The sequence below is a fragment of the Quercus robur genome, chromosome 2 (genome assembly GCF_932294415.1).
Source record: "Quercus robur chromosome 2, dhQueRobu3.1, whole genome shotgun sequence".
In the NCBI taxonomy this organism is placed as follows: domain Eukaryota; kingdom Viridiplantae; phylum Streptophyta; class Magnoliopsida; order Fagales; family Fagaceae; genus Quercus; species Quercus robur.
In genome coordinates this window covers 72,994,772-73,012,761 of record NC_065535.1, presented here as the reverse complement: position 1 = coordinate 73,012,761, position 17,990 = coordinate 72,994,772, and the positions used below count along the sequence as shown (strand labels likewise).

Genomic DNA, 17,990 nt, shown 5'->3' with positions numbered 1-17,990 from the left:
GGGTTTGTGTAACCAAGTTTTATTAATTTCACTGTATTAAAAAGTTTCAAGTAAATCTGAATATGTAAGTTGTTGAAAAAGTTAAAGCCATAACACCACCATAGACTTAATTATTGTTGTGAAGCAAACCTTCAAGAAGCTCTTGAAGTTGCTTGAAGATTCTAGTCATGACCATGGGTGTGCCATTTGTTATGGCAATTCATATGATTGAAGAGTCTAGACATTCTGGTGCATGAAAGGTTTTCTTTGTAAGCTATATACAGGTTGTAAAGTCTAGGTAAAGGTTTTACTCGGTGAATTTACCTTTTTTGGAAAGTTCCCATCCCAATGGTTTTTAATTTGAGACAAGTAGTTCCATTAGTTTTTCATACAACTGGGTCTACAAACCCCTGACACCAACTTACAAAGAATAATTTAGTGGTTAATACACTTTTATACCGCAATACTTAAGGTCATGCTTGATAAGTAATTCATGGATTATTTGCTTGCCATTAGTGGGGGCTGAAATGCTTGTAAAGACAAGGATGAATGTGATGTTTGATAAGTAATTCACAGATTATTTACTTGAGATTCGTGGGGGATAAAAAGTGTGTAAACACAAGGACAAGATTCACTTTTAGAAGTGAAACTAGATAGGGATATGCTGGTTTCAATATGAGCTAATCTTTGTCAAATGCTTTGAATTTCCTAAACTCAATCTGCCCTAAAATCAAAACTGTCAAGTCATTGTGATGGCCTTCTTTATCATTATGTATGATAGTTTTGACTTGAAAGGTATAAGAGCTTAATGATTGTTTTAATCTATATGCTCTATGTGGAAGCAGTTAATTGGAGATAAATTACACATGTATAATATTGGTTTTGTACATTAAATAAGATCAAACAAAACTATTGGATCGTAGTAACTTAATGAAGCTAGTAGTTGTCAGGCTTGAGCTTTTTTGAAATGGTCACCTCCACGAACAATGTCTATTGACTAGGAGAGCATTAAACTAGTTACACAGGACAAATCATTGTTAGTATAATGTTTCAAGATTGACAATCCATTTTGAAAAAAGTAATGCAAATGTCACTTTTTAACAGTTTGTAGCTGCCAGCTAGCCTGGCTCCATATATTTAATTGTGGTTCGATTCAAATGGCTTATCCTTTAACTATTTAGTGCCAACCATAAACAATGCACGTATAAAATTTTCATTGTAGAATCAACCAATTGGCTCCATAACTAATTCCAGCAACACAACAAGTACTTGACATTGGAATTTCCTCCTAGTTCCACAATATCCCAAATATTCAAAAATTGTCCCATATTAATAACTCCAAGTTTCCCCAACAAGGCCATTCTCTAGACCTGCTTGCATCAAATCTCATATCACAACACAAAAATGAATCAAGTTTCCATCCGGGTGATCTTCATTTCCTTTTTTCTACTCCTCCACATGTCATATTCTGTAGAGGAAGAGGTTAAGACCTCACTTATAAGCTTCCTTACAAAACTCGCTAACAATAATGCCAAACTTGGTGTCAGTTTAGGTTGGAACTCAAAAAATACTTCTAACCCCTCTTCCCATCTTAGTCACAGCCCTGCCTCGCAGTTATCTGACTGTAAAGTCTTCTACTTCCTGGACCAACAGTCTAATTCTGCTCCTGATTCTGTGAATTTCAATGATGGATTAATTTTGAGAATCATACTTGCCAACCACCCCCCCTGGAAACTGCCTCAGAATTCAAATTTGGCTTCTCTCTAAAGTTTTTCCCTCATAAAGTTTGCAACATCTCAGAAGCACTACCATTGAGAATCCAAAGATTTTTCCTTATAAAACTACCTGAACAATCTACCAGATTGACAACAGAAGGTACTCAGCAGCAGGCAAAAGGCCATTTATCACTAACGTTGTTTCAGATGTGCATGTGCCCAGTGGAGAATAAAGCTGAAGGGATGGTGACTGAGATGGAGCCAATATTGTAACTTTGCAACGCCCTTTGCTTCTTAATGACTAGAGTTAAAACGAATCACTCAGTGGTTCTTTATAATGTTATTCTCCACATATTATCATTAGTTTTACTTTCAATAAATTCTTTTGGTGGAAAACATGATTATTTGGGTGCTGGATTTTATGTATACAGTGAATAGCTAGTACATATAATTTTTTGTAGCTGTTCGGAAAACATAGGATTGCAGCAGTCCGACCATGTGCTTCAGAGATTAGATGTTACATTGTCTGCTGCAGTGGTCTATGTGGGATATAAGCAGCATGTTGGAGAGATGCAATGATGAATTAAAGAAAGTTTATGTGGGATAGAAGCAGCATGCCCTCTGTCTCTCTATATTTCTCTATTCACGCCCACAAGCAGGGAGGTGATAGTCAATAACCACTTATGGTCTCTGGCAAATTGGACAACTGCTAAGGGTGACTTATCTGGGAACAAGTCTGGAAATCATTCAGGGAGAGCTATGACCCCTGGCGAGAACTTTAAGTCAGGTCAGCCAGTGATGATGACAAAAGAACTTAGGCACCTTTGATCTATTAAGTGCTATTTTGTCTAACTCAGTTGGCCACTAACCATAGCCTAAAATATTGTGCCTCAATGCATTATAAATTGGTGATTGTCCTAAATTATATACTATTTAATTTAAAACTTACAGAAGAAGCCACTAACTATAGCCTAAAGCATTTCCTCAATGTATGATAAATTGGAGATTGTCCTAAATTATATATTAGATTTACATAAGAAATTGAAAGAATGATTAATTGGTTGTAAGCGTTGACCATGGACATAGAGCTGTCTAATAAAAAGGTTTAACCTTTAGACATGTGCTTTGCTCTAAACTTGAAAATATCATTGACCAATTAGATCACAAATATGTGCTGAAGAATTTTTGGTCAGCTACAATTAATCTGTTTACATCTATTCTACATATCTTCAGCCTCATTTCTTTGCAACAAAGGGGTCTTACCATATGATGAGGATCCCAAGCTACCAAAATCACAATCCTCACTCATTTCTTCTTCTTCTGCCTCTTTTGCTTTTCCCATAGAACAGCTTTGCCTTTTAATAACAGTGAATCAATTTCTAATAGTATTTTTGAGTTAATTCATTCTGATGTTTGGGGACCTTCTTCTGTTGCTAGTATTGGTGGATCTCGATATTTTGTTGTCTTTATTGATGATTATTCTCGTTATAGTTGGATATTTCCTATGAAATCTCGTTCTGAAATTTTACCAATATACAGCAACTTTGCCAAAATGGTTGAAACCCAATTCTCCAAACGTATCAAAACTTTTCGTTCTGATAATGCTCTTGAATATACTCAATATGCTTTTCAAGCTTTGTTACATTCCTATGGCACTGTGCATCATCTAACTTGTCCAGGTACCTCTCAGCAAAATGGTCGAGCCGAAAGAAAACTTCGTCATATTCTTGACACTGTTCGTGCTCTTCTTCTTTCTGCCAAAGTTCCTGCCCCATTTTGGGGTGAAGCTGCTCTTAATGCTGTTCATGCGATTAATCGCATTCCAAGTGCTGTCATTCATAATCAGACTCCGTATGAGCGTCTCTTTGGGTCACCTCCTGATTATCATCACCTTCGATCCTTTGGATCTGCTTGTTTCGTTCTTCTTCAGCCTCATGAGCACAACAAACTTGAGCCTCGATCTAGACTTTGTTGTTTCCTTGGTTATGGCGAAACTCAAAAGGGTTATAGGTGTTATGATCCTGTCTCTCATCGTCTTCGTGTTTCTCGTAATGTTGTCTTTTGGGAACACCGATTGTTTGTTGAGCTCTCTCACTTTCGTTCTTCCTTGACTAACTCCTCTGTTTTAGAAATCTTTCCAGACGAGTCTCTTGTTCCTTCTACAAATACTTTTGATCCTTCTTTGGACTTCTCTCCAGATATTTTTGATGCTTCTCCTAGACAGGTTGAAGATGAACAGGTTGATGACGAGCTACCCCACCTTGAGCCTGGGTCCCCTGCTCCTGCTCCGCCTGAAGATCCTCCACAAGACATTCCACATCGCCACTCAACCCGGGTAAGATCCATTCCTACACATTTACTTGACTATCATTGTTACACTGCCCTTGCTACACTTCACGAGCCTCAAACCTATCGTGAGGCCTCCACTGACCCTTTATGGCAGATTGCAATGAAAGAGAAACTTGATGCATTAACCAAAAACCATACCTGGGATCTGGTCACTCTCCCTCCTGGACAGTCTGTGGTTGGTTGTAAGTGGATCTATAAGATCAAGACTCGCTCTGATGGGTCCATTGAGCGCTACAAGGCTCGTCTTGTTGCAAAAGGTTTTACACAGGAGTATGGGATTGATTATGAAGAGACTTTTGCTCCCGTTGCTCGTATCTCATCTGTTCGTGCCCTCTTAGCTGTTGCTGTTGCTAGTAAATGGGATCTTTTTCAGATGGATGTTAAAAATGCTTTCCTTAATGGGGATTTGAGTGAAGCAGTCTATATGCAACCTCCTCCTGGTCTCTCTGTTGACTCAAACAAGGTTTGTCATCTTCGACGTGCACTTTATGGTCTTAAACAAGCTCCACGAGCTTGGTTTGCCAAGTTCAGCTCCACTATCTTTCGCCTGGGTTACACTGCCAGTCCGTATGATTCTGCCTTATTTCTTTGTCGTACTGATAAAGGCACCATTTTGCTTCTTCTATATGTGGATGATATGATCATAACTGGTGATGACCTCAGTGGCATTCAAGAACTCAAGGATTTTCTCAGTCAGCAATTTGAGATGAAAGATCTTGGACATCTCAGTTATTTCTTGGGTCTTGAAATTACTCATTCCACAGATGGTCTTTATATTACTCAAGCCAAGTATGCTTCTGACCTTTTATCTCGAGTTGGACTCACTGACAACAAGACTGTTGACACTCCGGTTGAACTTAATGCGCATTTGACACCCTCGGGGGGGAAACCATTGTCTAATCCTTCTCTTTACAGACGATTGGTTGGCAGCCTAGTTTATCTCACAGTTACTCGTCCAGACATCTCCTATGCTGTTCATCAGGTGAGCCAGTATCTGTCTGCTCCACGATCTACTCACTATGCTGCTGTTCTGCGCATTCTTCGATATCTGAAGGGCACTCTCTTTTATGGCCTTTTCTACTCAGCTCAGTCTCCTCTTGTACTTCGTGCATTTTCTGATGCTGATTGGGCAGGGGATCCCACTGATCGCAGGTCCACTACAGGTTATTGCTTTCTCCTTGGTTCTTCTTTGATTTCTTGGCGAAGTAAGAAACAAACTTTTGTGGCCCGCTCTAGTACTGAAGCAGAATATCGTGCCCTTACTGATACCACATCTGAGCTCCTTTGGCTACGATGGCTTCTTAAGGATTTGGGTGTGTCCATCTCCTCTGCTACTCCCCTTTATTGTGACAACCAGAGTGCCATTCATATTGCTCACAATGATGTCTTTCATGAACGGACTAAACACATCGAGATTGATTGTCATTTTATCCGTTATCATCTTGTCCATGGTGCTCTTAAGCTCTTCTCCGTCTCCTCCAAAGATCAACTTGCAGATATCTTCACCAAGTCACTTCCTAAGAGACGCACTCGTGATTTAGTTGACAACCTCAAGTTGGTCTCATATCCACCTTGAGTTTGAGGGGGGCTGTTAATGTATATTATATTATATTATGGGCTTTAGGCCCAATTACCTTTCTTGTATAGCACACTTGTACTTGTACTACACTTTACTTGTACCGCACACTTACGCCTCCTATATAAGGCTTTGATGTATATTCTCTCATTATGAAATGCAATACAATCTTCCAGTATTTCTAACAGATATTATTATTGCTCCAACAACACTGCAACATTAGGAAGAAAAATAGACAAGTGAACCATGAAAAGCCAAATAATAGGCAGTTAAAGAAAATAGCAGTTGCTTCTTTGAATTGATTCAAATGTTCAACTCCCAAAAGTGGGAAAAAGTAAATTGTGTGCGCGCGCTCACAAGACAGTACTATACCTCCCAAGATAGAGAGCATCACCAAGGAATATAACACCTATAGCAGCTGCTATGGCAATTGATAATGGCCTGAAGATTGATATATACAGAGGTCCCTTCAAGTGCAGACCCCAAGTGTGGACAATGTTGCTGAAGGCTGAAGCGAATCCCTGATCAGAGAGAATTCCTCTGGTCAAACAATACCAATAGCCTTTTTTTTTTTTTTTTTTTTTTTTTTTCATGTAGTCCATTAGTTTCTTACCGAGTATACAATTGCAACCAATGCTATGCCAGGCCTTAGTCTCCAACCGCTCAAGTTCTTGTCTACCAATAAAGATACTGGTGCAGATATAACTGTCGCACACAAGTTGTATAAGAACACCACAATTAGCTCTGATGGATATATTCTCATAACTTGAGTCTGTAAAATGTTATGCGCAAATCAGCCACTTTGAATTCTATAGACCAGTACCAAATTTCATATATCAAGAAAGTACTTGAAATAAGAATTCACCAAGTACCTGAACAATGTACCACATTGAAAACAGAAGGTACTCAACAGCAAGTAGAAGGCCAACTATTACCCAATTCGATAGTGATGAGCTTAGAGGAAAATGAACTGAAAGAGATGGTAATTGAAACGAGGTCTCTATGACTGCAGGACCTTCATAAAGAACCACTACCATTGCACCTGATATTGATACTATAGTGCCCATGATTTTAGCCTGAGTACTTGAGCTTCTTAAACCAAGCTTTTCCATCCTTTTTGAAGCATCCGTATAACATTAAAAGGAAAGGGGAAAAAATTTTCTAATGACATAAGCCAATAAGAACTGTATTTAACAAACTCATTGGTTAAAGAAATGAAACGACTATATGGACAAATCATTCTCGTTCTGGTCTTTGATTCTGTATTAAAATAAAGAGTTTAACCATAGGCAGTCTTTTTGTAGCACAGTTGCAATGTAAGCATCAATCTATGAGGAAGGGTTGGGGTTAAGAAGTTTAAATCTTGTCACAAAGGGTCCAAAACACAATAAATGAATAAAAATTAAAGACTCAGTAAGACACCAAGTAGGACAATGAAAATAATGATTCCTTATAAATTATTTTTATTAAAACTCCATTGTAGTTAGCACACACATTGTCCATAATTTAATGATATAGCAGGAATCGCCTTGCCTAAAGACCATTCAATGGAATGAATATTTCTAACCAATCAAATGTATTTCCTGCAACAAAAGTAACCTTACATAGGAATGAAAAACTGCCTGGAAAAGCAAACAAATAAAATAATGCTCTTAGTGACTTTCATAACCAGAAGATGTTGTCCATAGAATCATTGAAATAACCAGTGATTTAATAATTCTTGTGCACTAAGACAAAAACAGAACTCTAATGAAACATAAGAAAGAATGGAAGAAACCTGAAAATTAGAGCAAGAATGAAAGTGAAAGCTGGTGTGAGGTTGCTGATGGCTGAAGCAAGAGTGGCTGAACTGTATTCTATGCCTTTATAGCCACACACCTGAGCTACAGACCTGCCTTCACATCCATAATTTAAAAAAAAAATAAATAAACCATCTTTTGCCTAAGTCCATTTTTATTTGTCTCCAAATCAAAACTAAAGCAAGAATCTAGCTTCTTACCCAAGTACTCCCAGGAGGAGAATTCTATAGAGGACAGACAGCTTGAATGTAGGAAGCTCTGTGGTTCTGAACATATCAGATAAAAAGTCAATGAGTTAAAATAAATAAATAAAAAGCTATAGCATCATGTAATTTTCATTGACTTTATGAAGAACTTTACTTTATGTATGATATAGAGAATCAGATTAAGAGACACACCGGAGGAAGATGATGAAGGCCAAGGGAAGAAGAAGAAGAGTGGATAAGGCATAGGAGTAGACATTAAAGGCATAGTAACTCAACCCTCTCAAACTTGCTGCTTTGAACAAGATGTTTAAGACCACGTTTGTGCACTCTACTGCAACCATTGCTGAAAATGGCAGAACATCCTTGTAACAACAGTTCTCTGCCATCTCTCTCTCTCTCTCTCGCTCAATGATTGCTATTATGCCTTTGTAGGATCACTAGTTGGCTTCTAGTCTATGGAGGAAAAAGGATCTCTTTATGAATGAATAAATATATGTAAAACACTTTTTTTTTTTTTGATGAATAATATATGTAAAACACTTATCCAAAAAAGAAAATATATATATATATATATTATATTATATTTCCATTATCGCTTTTGCTTATGGTAAAAGGTCAGATGTGACACATTTTGACTAATTGGTCGAGTCATTAAGGTTTGTTTGAATAATAAAATTTACTTAGAATTTGATATTTATGTTTTTGTAAAATATTGCCTTTTCCTCGTGGAACTTTGGTCAGTGGTGTCATTCACCATTTAAAATGCAAATCTACAGATGAAATTGTAAAAGCAATAAGAGAATTTTGTAGATTTTGGGGCTTTCTATGGAATGGGCCAAAACTTTGAGTGAGGGGGCTGAAGTACGAAAAAGCAAATTCATTTATTATTAACAAACTATCAAAAAATGAAAAGAGACAAAAATAACTATTTGTAATATATTGGAATGTAATTATCTATAAAATAAAAAAATAAACTCAAAATTTATATATTGATACCTTACTAAAGGTGGTAGTATTACTAATTATTATTGTTAAGTAAAACACAAAAAATAAAAAATTTAAAGTTAAAATGAGAAAAAAAATCATGTGAGAACAAATCACAAATAGACAAATAAAAAGATGCTAAACTAAAATATTAATTTAATAGTAACATTCTTGCTAATTATTTTTGTAAGGACTCAATTTGTAATGACCCCAAAAATGGTATTGGGTTCGCACGTTTAAGGCCCAAACAATAATATTTGTAGAGCATGGACTGAAAGGCTAGGCCTTGGTCACCGAACGGTGGTTCGTCATGGTTTCCATAGCAATTTGCACAGGGGTGAACCAAGCATGTCCATAATACTTTTTTTTAGATACAACCTGAGTGGCTCCGGTCCTTAGACCTCGTCTGAGGAGCTTCATGTTTTTATTATTCTCCTTTTTTAAGGCTTCATGGTCTGGGAGACGATTTGTCCCCCCCCCCCCCCTCTTTGAATTGCTTCTCTTTCCTTTTTATACTGGCCTTTACCCTTCCTCCAACGTCCACGTGTAGGTTTAGCGTTCCAGGGCTGATACTTGTCCCATTAGCTCATACCCAAAATGATTGGGGGTGGTTGTAAAAGCTGAAAAGCATTGCTCTGTCTAGCGCAAAGTATTTAATTGTAGTAATGGCAGCCTTTCCTTTGTCCTTTATCGCCATATTGTCCAGAGGTCCTTTCGTCATCAATGCGGGGGTGTTCAGCTTTTCCTTAAACTGTTCCTATACCGCACTTGCCCTTTCTTTCAGGAGCGCATTGGGATGCCGAGGACAGAATCATCCTCGGCTATATCTCTAGGCCATTTGGACTTTCACTGTATGTCCTCAGCTATATCCCTCCTTGGCTCGGACCTTGGGCCCTAAAGTAAAGTGGGCCGGGGTCACAAGTTCTCTGGCCCCACAATTTGTATAATATTATATGTGTAACAATGCTCTTTTGTCTCTCTTTGATATATTATATATAACTAGTTAGGGCAACACCTGCAAGGCACATGCTTGCCGTGGAAAAAAAGTACTCTAGTAATTAAGATCAATTCTAGATTTTGTTTGTATTACAAAAAAAAAATAAGAATCATTTGATTTTTAAAGTATATAGAGATTTACATTAATCAAAAGAGACATTAATTTTAAGAATTTTGATAATTATGTTGTAAAAAGTTAATCTTATTCATTTAAAATTTTTGATCAACCACAAAGTTAGGGTAGCTATTTAACATATAAATATATTTATATTTAACTATAATAGTTTTTTAGTATCTACTTGCTAAAGACAATATATCTATTCTCTAAAAATTTCTAAGAATGATAACGAATATTATCATCTTTTAACAATAAACAATTGAGCTTTGCCAAGAAAAAAAAATTAAAAAAATAACAAAAGGCTTGTGTCATCGAATATTATCATTCTAACTTTCTAAGAATTTTTATCATTTAAAACTCAAAATACGTAAAGAAAATTTTTAGGATGTTAAAATTTAGCAAAAGTAATTTAGACATTACACAATAAAATATTTTAAGAATCATAAGCTTTCATTAGGGTTTAATTGAGAGAATAACAATATGACATATTTGCTCTTTTTCAAAATATTAAGTGAAAAAAATGCTTGATTTTAAAGTTTAAGAAAGAATTGTAAACTACCCCAAACATAAAGGATGAAAAATGTTTTTTTCCTAAATTTTTGTTTTTGTTTTTGTGTGCAAAACTATGCGTTTTTACTTAAAATAGTGTGTAAAGAGAAAAATATACAAAAAGTCAACCCAAGAAAATTGTATGTGGAATAATGAATTTTGGCTCAACAAAGTTGATTAAATCTACAAAAAATTTCTAAAATCACAACAGAATGACGCAACATTTTCATAATACCTTTATAATTTTGTTATATTTTATTTTAACTTGTAAAGAATTGACAGCTCAGCAATTTTGAAAATATTGTGACAACATCAAGATATCTTAACATTTTTCACACAAAAAAATGTTATGTCCATGACATTTTCACTACAAGTTGTTATTAGTGAGCAAAAAAATAGTTTCATTAGTAAGTTTAAATTAGAATTAATAACAATTTACCATGTTTGATTTGTTATGAAAGTGTTGTGAAAATTATTGTTGACAAACCAAAAATAATATAGCAAACCAAGTTGGTGAACTTGAAGGGAAAAAATGGAGGAAAAATGCAAATCACTAAACCAAAAATACTGTTCATAACATTATTCATGAGCCTATTCGCTCTTTTTATAAATAGAAAAAAAGAGAACAAATCTATGACTGAAAAAGAAAAAAAAATGATGAACAGTACATATTGAACAAACCAAAAATACTGTAGTTTTTACACATTCACCCAACAAGTGTCAACATTTTCACAAAACATTTATTTTTAGTTGTGGTTGGTCACAGTTTCATATTTTATTATTTTATTTTGACTTATAAGAAATTGACACCTCAATAATTGTAAAATATTATGAAATTTGTTGTGTCAATATAAAAATATATATGCGGGTTCTTATAAATATTTAAAAAATACAAACGGAAGACTAGAAAAAAAAAAAAAAAAAAAAAAAAAACGCTATAGCTACTGTAGCAACTGTTAAAAACTTGAAAAAAAAAATGGCTCACTACACAAAAAGGGGCATTGTAGACCAAAATTTCTGTAACTTTTACACATTCACCTAATAAGTATTATAACATTTTCACAAAACATTTATTTTCAGTTGTGATTGGTCACAATTTCATATTTTATTATTTTATTTTGACTTATAAGAAATTGACACCTCAATAATTATAAAAATATTATGAAATTTGTTGTATCAGTATTACAATATATATAAAAGAAAAAAAAAACTACCCAAAAAAAAAAAAAAAAAGACAAAGTGGCACAATAAACCAAAATAGAACTCTAAGTTATTACCCCTTTTTATATAGTTAATAGGCTTCTAAAAAAAAAAAATAGTTAATAGAAGTAATCAAAACCAACCCATCTAAACAAAACCCAAAACATAACCCAACGGAGAAAAAGATGAAACTTAGGGCACGTTTGGTAGACTGTAATGATAATTACATAGGAATAGGAATAGCTATTACAAGGAATGGAAAATGCTGTAATGTAATAATTATTCCTATTCAGTTGTTTGGTAACCCTATAGTAATAGAGCCCTGAATATGTATTCCACATGTTTGGTACAACATCTTAAAACGATGTAATGAAAGCTTTTTAAATCAAATTGCCTAAAATGCCCTTATTATAATAAATACATTTTTTATAAGGATTACTTTATATACTCCTAAATATGATGCCAAACTACACAGCTGAAATAAAAATCATGCCAAACTACATAGCTGAAATAAAAATCTTTTGTTAAAATATATATATATATATATATATTAGGAGTATAATATATATTAGGAGTATATATGATGCCAAACTACACAGCTGAAATAAAAATCATGCCAAACTACACAGCTAAAATAAAAACCTTTTGATAAAATATATATATATATTATATTATATTATATTATATTGATTTGCTTTAGATTGGCTGGCTGACCGTGATATATATATATTATATTGATTCTCTTTACATTTTCTGGCTGACCGTGATTTATATATATATATATATATATTTATATTATATTGATTCACTTTAGACTTGCTGGCTGATCACGGTCAGTGTTCCTAATCTTTGCTTCACAGAACCTCACAGCTATACAAATATCTTTGTTTCTAATCTTGAGAAGAGGGAGCAACAACTGAGGGTGAAAGAAAGACAGTACCCATATAAATAGATCTCTAGCAGCGGGAAAATAAAATTTTAGAGAGGAGGGAGATGAAAAATTTAGGAAGGAGATGAAATTTTGGAGAAGATGCAGGTAGTGAGGGATTTTGGAAATTTTGTTAACAGAGCAAGGAGAAGTTTTGGAGAAAATACAGGTAGTGAGGGATTTTGGGATTTTTGTTCAGAGCAAGAAGAAAGAAATTTTTGGAGAAGGCGGGTAGAGGGGGATTTTGGGAATTTTGAGAATTATGCTTAAGCAGAGCGTATTACGTTTAGCAAGGGAATAGGGATTCAACACTTTTAATAAGGAATGTCTATTCCTCATTTTAAGGAATAGAGATTCATATGGAATGATTATTACAGGTAATAAAAACATAACCAAACAACTGTAAAGCTAAATCATAGGAATAGTTATTACATTACAATTTCTATTACACTCTACCAAACGTACCCTTACTCTTAACAGGACCAACCCATTTACTACAGACTACGCATTAGGTTCAAACTTACTCTTAACAGGACCCAACCCATTTACTACAGACTACGCTTTATGTTCAAACTTACTCTTCACAGGACCCAACCCATTCGGGCTATTTTTGGATTTAAGGGCAACATCTTCTGGTGGGAGGCCAAGTTTATTTTTTGTTTGGTCCAAATTCAATTTCAAGCAGAATATACATGGTCTATTTTTTTCCATTGGGTCGGGGGGGCCATTAGCCCCACAAGCCCAAACATGGGTCTGTCTGTACTTGTGGTGTATATAGCGAGTAGCTAGTTCGTATGATTTTTTGGGTTGTACTGTTTGGAAAAGATAGGGTCCAGCCACATTCATCTTTAGTTTTCCAGTGTATAACGTTTTTTTTTTTTTTTTTAATATATATATATATATATATATATTTAATATAAATCTTTCAATTCAAGTCGGATGTAATTATTTCTGATCATGGGTCATGTATACTTTCCCTTTACTCAAGACTCCCAAGTATAAATCCAGATCACGGGGGAAATAGTCTATTAAGCATTGTGTTCTTGTTTTGAAATTTGATTTTATAAAAATTGAGTTACAAGTAGAACTCGAAATTAGCAATGTCGAGTTTTATGTATATTTTGTCACTTAATTTTTTTGAAAATTTAAGTGAAACTCAACATTACTAATGTCGAGTTTCACTTAAAAATATACATATAACTCGATTTTGAGGATATCGAGTTTTATACAGAACTCGATTTTATTAAAATCAAATTTCAAAAATAGGGGCATTCTGCTGAATAATTTCAAAATAGGGACAAAATAAGGGAAAAGGCCCATTTTCCCCTCTAGATCACCAACATACAAATTTAGATAGTTGTAAACAGGCTTGCTTAAAATATTATTCTTACAATCACTGCACATCCTTGGTGCGATGGTCATTTCACAAGTATAAATGCTTGTGGGGGTGTTGGGGTTAAGGGCCAGAGTTCAAGTCTCCAAGAGGGAGCTTTACACACATATATACTTAGATTAGACTAGAGTAAAATTTCAATCTAGTATTAAAAAAAAAAAAAGATTGTTCTTGCAAAGCTGCTTTTTATAAGTCAAGCAAAAGTTTATGAACTGTTATTTATTATCCCAAATTTTTTCACTGATGGCCATTGATCAAGATTATACTTACTCTAAGTATACATTAAGGTCCAAAATGTCTCAAGTTTAGGTCCTCCTAGAAAACAAACAAACCACAAAAAAGAATAAGCAAATAATAGTGAGATCTAGCCTCAGATCTTTGCTTGTTATGTGTCTTTTAATTGGAATCTTTGCTTTACTATTTTGGAAGAAGGAAAATGCAAATGAAGCTGAGGAGTATTATTTGGATTATGTATCAGGGATGCCCACAAGATATGCTTATGATAATTTGCAAGCAATAATAGAAAATTTCAATAAGGAACTCGGTGGGGGAGGATTTGGCACAATTTTCGAAGGGACTTTACCTGATGGCACAAAAAGTTGCAGTTAAGCGTGTTGACGGTTTTAGTCAAATCAAGAAATTGTTTTTGGTAGAGGTTGAGACAATTGGTAGCATTCATCATATCAATTTGGTGAGACTAATTGGTATTTTTGCTAAGAAATGTTATAGGCTTCTTGTTTATGAGTAAATGTCTAATGGGTATTTAGATAGATGGGTATTTCACAAAAATCCTGAGATGTTGCTTGATTGGCAACATAGAAAGAAGTTCATCATTGACATTGCAAGGGGGCCAACTTATTTACATAAGGATTGTAGGCAGAAGATAGTTCACTTGGATATAAAACCTCATGATAGCCTCTTAGATGAGAATTTTAATGCAAAAGTCTTTGATTTTGGGTTGTCTAAATTAGTTGACCATGACCAGAGCCAAGTTGTAAAAACCATGAGAGGGACTCTTGGCTATATGACTTCAGAATAGTTGAGTTCAGTGATTACAGAAAGAGTAGATGTCTATAGTTTTGAAGTAGTGCTATTGGAGATTTTGTGTGGAAGTAGAAATTTGGATCGCTCTTAGCCAGAGGAAGCAATGCATTTGCTTGATCTTTTCAAGAAAAATATTGAGGAGGATCGATTGCTGGATTTAATTGATAAGTATAGTGAAGATATATGCAATTACATGGAGTTGAAGTTGTGAATATGATGAGCATGGTGTTTGCAAAATGATTTCACTAGGAGGCATTCCATGTCCATGGTGGTTAAGGTCTTAGAGGGTGTTGTGAATGTTTAATCTAGCCTAGATTATTTATTCTCGAATCCATATTCACCAAACATGAGGATTGGAGTTGAAAACTAAGAAGGGCATATTGTTGCTGTTACTCCATTATTGTATTCAATTTTATCAGGACCATGGTAACTTTTTATTGTACCATCTTTATTGCTTGACCAATGAGGTAATTTGCACAGTTTTAATAAATTCTAGCATTCAATAACTAATATTAATAGTGCAAATTTCTTGGGGGTTTGAATCTTGGTCATTCCTGTGGCCATTTATTGATATTAGTGTGTGGCTCCGCTGATACTAATATGCGTTTCTTTATTTAATATTGTTGTTGTCCCGTGGGTGACGCTAAAATTTCAATCCAAGTTGTGGACTATTTGTCGTATTGTTGCGTTTCTACCTAAAGACCCATGCATAATATATAGTATTGTTTTGGTAAGTTTGTACAAATGCCTTGCTAAGATGTTATTCATAATTTAATATATCTTCTATCTAGTTCAAACTGCCCTAGTTTTAGTCACCTCGGAATGATTGATAGGCATGTAGGAATAATTTTTATTTTTATTTTTTATTTTTTTGTGATTGGTTAACAGATTGATTGACATGTAGGAATAAGCTTAATTCTAAATTCTACATTCTAATCCATAATTAGGAAAATATCATTTTCAAAATTATAGCTTCAAATTAGCACAATATGCCCTAATTTATGAAATTGGACCAATATGGAGGGAAGAAAAGAAAAGAGATGAATCACGACTCAAGGGAAGGAATTTGATTACTAGGCAAAACTTCAAGGGATAAACTATAACCTTGAAATTTGTAACTATTTTGGTTTATTAACCTTCAATATTAGAAGTATGTTCCAATTAGCTCAATTAATAAAGTTTTTATTATTAAAATTAATATTTGGGGTTCAAACTCCACTCATACCAAAAATTGATTAGTGTTTTAGCTCGATGATAAAGAACAATTATGAGGGAGTGGATGCCATAGATTAAAATTCTATCACATATGCCAAAAAAAAAAAAATCAATATTATAACATATCATAGATATTTAAGCCTATTCCTATGATCATGTGCTTCCTCGCATGTACCATGCCTAAATTGTACAATATTTTAGGTAGAGTAATTCTATTACCGCATAAAAAGTCACGAATTTTTTCATAATTATCCTTCGTGGCAAAATGTGATTGACTATTTGTCACTTTCATATAAACGCATCTCTTTTTCTCTACCACTCATAGCCTGTTACATAGACAATTGTGGCAAAATTTTTTTTTTTTAAGTGGTCCTACAATTTTTTTTTTTTTTTTTTTTTTTTTTTTTGTTTTTTTTTTTTTGTTTTAGGTATGTAGCATTAGAGCACTAGCAATGGGGGATGTAAAAAAAAAAAAAAAAAAAAAAAACTATTTTTTATCCTCAAACAATACTTTAGGCAGTTTATTTTTTTATTGGGTTGTATGTAAAAATAAAAATAGTGATGTAGGGTGAGTTATAAAATAGATAAAGTAGTATTTGAGGATGCAAAATAGTTTTTTTTTTTTTTTTTTTTTTTGGCATCCCTGGATGCTAGTGCTCTAGTTGCATATATGCAACCTTTACTATAGCTAGGATGAAAAAAAATTTTGGGTTTACATACCCAGATGGAGCATGACTTTAAGGGTCTAGTTGCTAAAATAGTAACTAGCGAGTTTTTACACCCCAATCCTAGTGCTCTTTTAGTCTTTCATCTTGTCATTCCAAAGATGGTGGGAGTATTGTGACACCACATGCCAAAAGCAAAAATTACTAATTGTTGATGGTACCTTAGTAGTGGGCTTTTAATATTTATTAGTTCTAAGATTAAGTGTATGTGTATGGATATTTAATGGGTCATGTTAACAAATACCTTTAGGACGATTTGTTGATAAATCATAATAGGAAAGTTTTGACACCACTTTCATGAGAAATATAAAAATGTTGTTAACAATATTTATTGTTTTATTATTCTCCCAATAAAACATTTCTAAAATTAGTTACTAAACCAATACCCTTAAAACATTGGTTAACATTTACCTGTTATAAAACTTTCTTGTATCTTTTGCACCATGTGTTTTGCAAGGGTGGGGTCTTTTGGGTGTGGATGATTCCAAGCTATGAACATTGTCAGTAGCCATGACTTTGTCCTTGGCTTGCCCCCATGTTACTGCATAAAATCCAAAAGCAATTACAATAGCTCCAGTCAAACTGCATAAAGGAAAAGGTTCAGCATGCGTATTGTTCAGTTAACGTATTTTAAGAACATGAGCATTATTGGCATGACAACTACAATGGCAGTGCCTAAGGTTTTGATATCTTTGTATTTGAAGACGAATGAACTATATTAAAATTTGAAAAGTATTACGTCCACAATATTTTTACAATACTTTCACAACAAATCATAAGTTGTTATTGATTCTAATTTGAACAACCTATAGGTTGTTCAAATTAGAATCAATAACAACTTATGATTTGTTGTGAAAGTGTTTCAAAAATATTGTGGACACAACATTTCTCTTAAAACTGCCAAGGTGAGGTATTTTACCAAGGAATATGATTGCCATGACAAATACAATGGCGAGAGTTGTTGGCCACACGGCAAGCAGAGAAAGTGAGGAGACTTGGGCTGGGGTGGGGGAGATGATCAGATGAGAAAATGGGATTGCAAATTTTTTTTTTCTTTGAATAGTGAAATTTTTAGTCTCTGAACACACCCAATTTCACTTTTTTTTTACAAACCCAATTTCACATTCAACTATTATGTTAAGTTGTGATTGGTGTATAATATGTTAATCTATATAGTTTCATTGGCTTTAAGCCCACTTTAGGTTTTTATCATG

The 17,990-nt window shown here is 34.2% G+C and overlaps 2 protein-coding genes across 3 annotated transcripts in view; one reads left to right on the top strand and one right to left on the bottom strand.

Annotated features, from left to right (window-relative positions):
• The window catches only part of LOC126714924 (G-type lectin S-receptor-like serine/threonine-protein kinase SD2-5), an 82,656-nt gene that overhangs the window by 28,606 nt on the left and 36,060 nt on the right, over nt 1-17,990 (top strand). The gene's annotated exons all lie outside the window — the stretch shown is intronic.
• Nucleotides 2,772-8,102, bottom strand: LOC126714943 (WAT1-related protein At5g40230-like). The gene is made up of 8 exons (XM_050415364.1): nt 7,817-8,102; nt 7,619-7,684; nt 7,397-7,510; nt 6,492-6,732; nt 6,233-6,391; nt 5,992-6,140; nt 5,781-5,830; nt 2,772-3,026 (listed from the first exon to the last, which is right to left on the bottom strand). The coding sequence occupies exons 1-8, from the start codon at nt 8,008-8,010 to the stop codon at nt 2,914-2,916; spliced, it is 1,086 nt and encodes a 361-aa protein (XP_050271321.1). The 5' UTR covers nt 8,011-8,102; the 3' UTR covers nt 2,772-2,913.

Coding starts and splice junctions, on each gene's coding strand:
- LOC126714943 (XM_050415364.1), bottom strand. CDS start 8,010: ATGGCAGAGAACTGTTGTTACAAGGATGTTCTGCCATTTTCAGCAATG. Junction 7,511..7,618: donor CTCCTCCTGGGAGTACTTGG/GTAAGAAGCTAG, acceptor ATGTGAAGGCAG/GTCTGTAGCTCAGGTGTGTG. Junction 3,027..5,780: donor AAATACTGGAAGATTGTATT/GCATTTCATAAT, acceptor CTATGGGAAAAG/CAAAAGAGGCAGAAGAAGAA.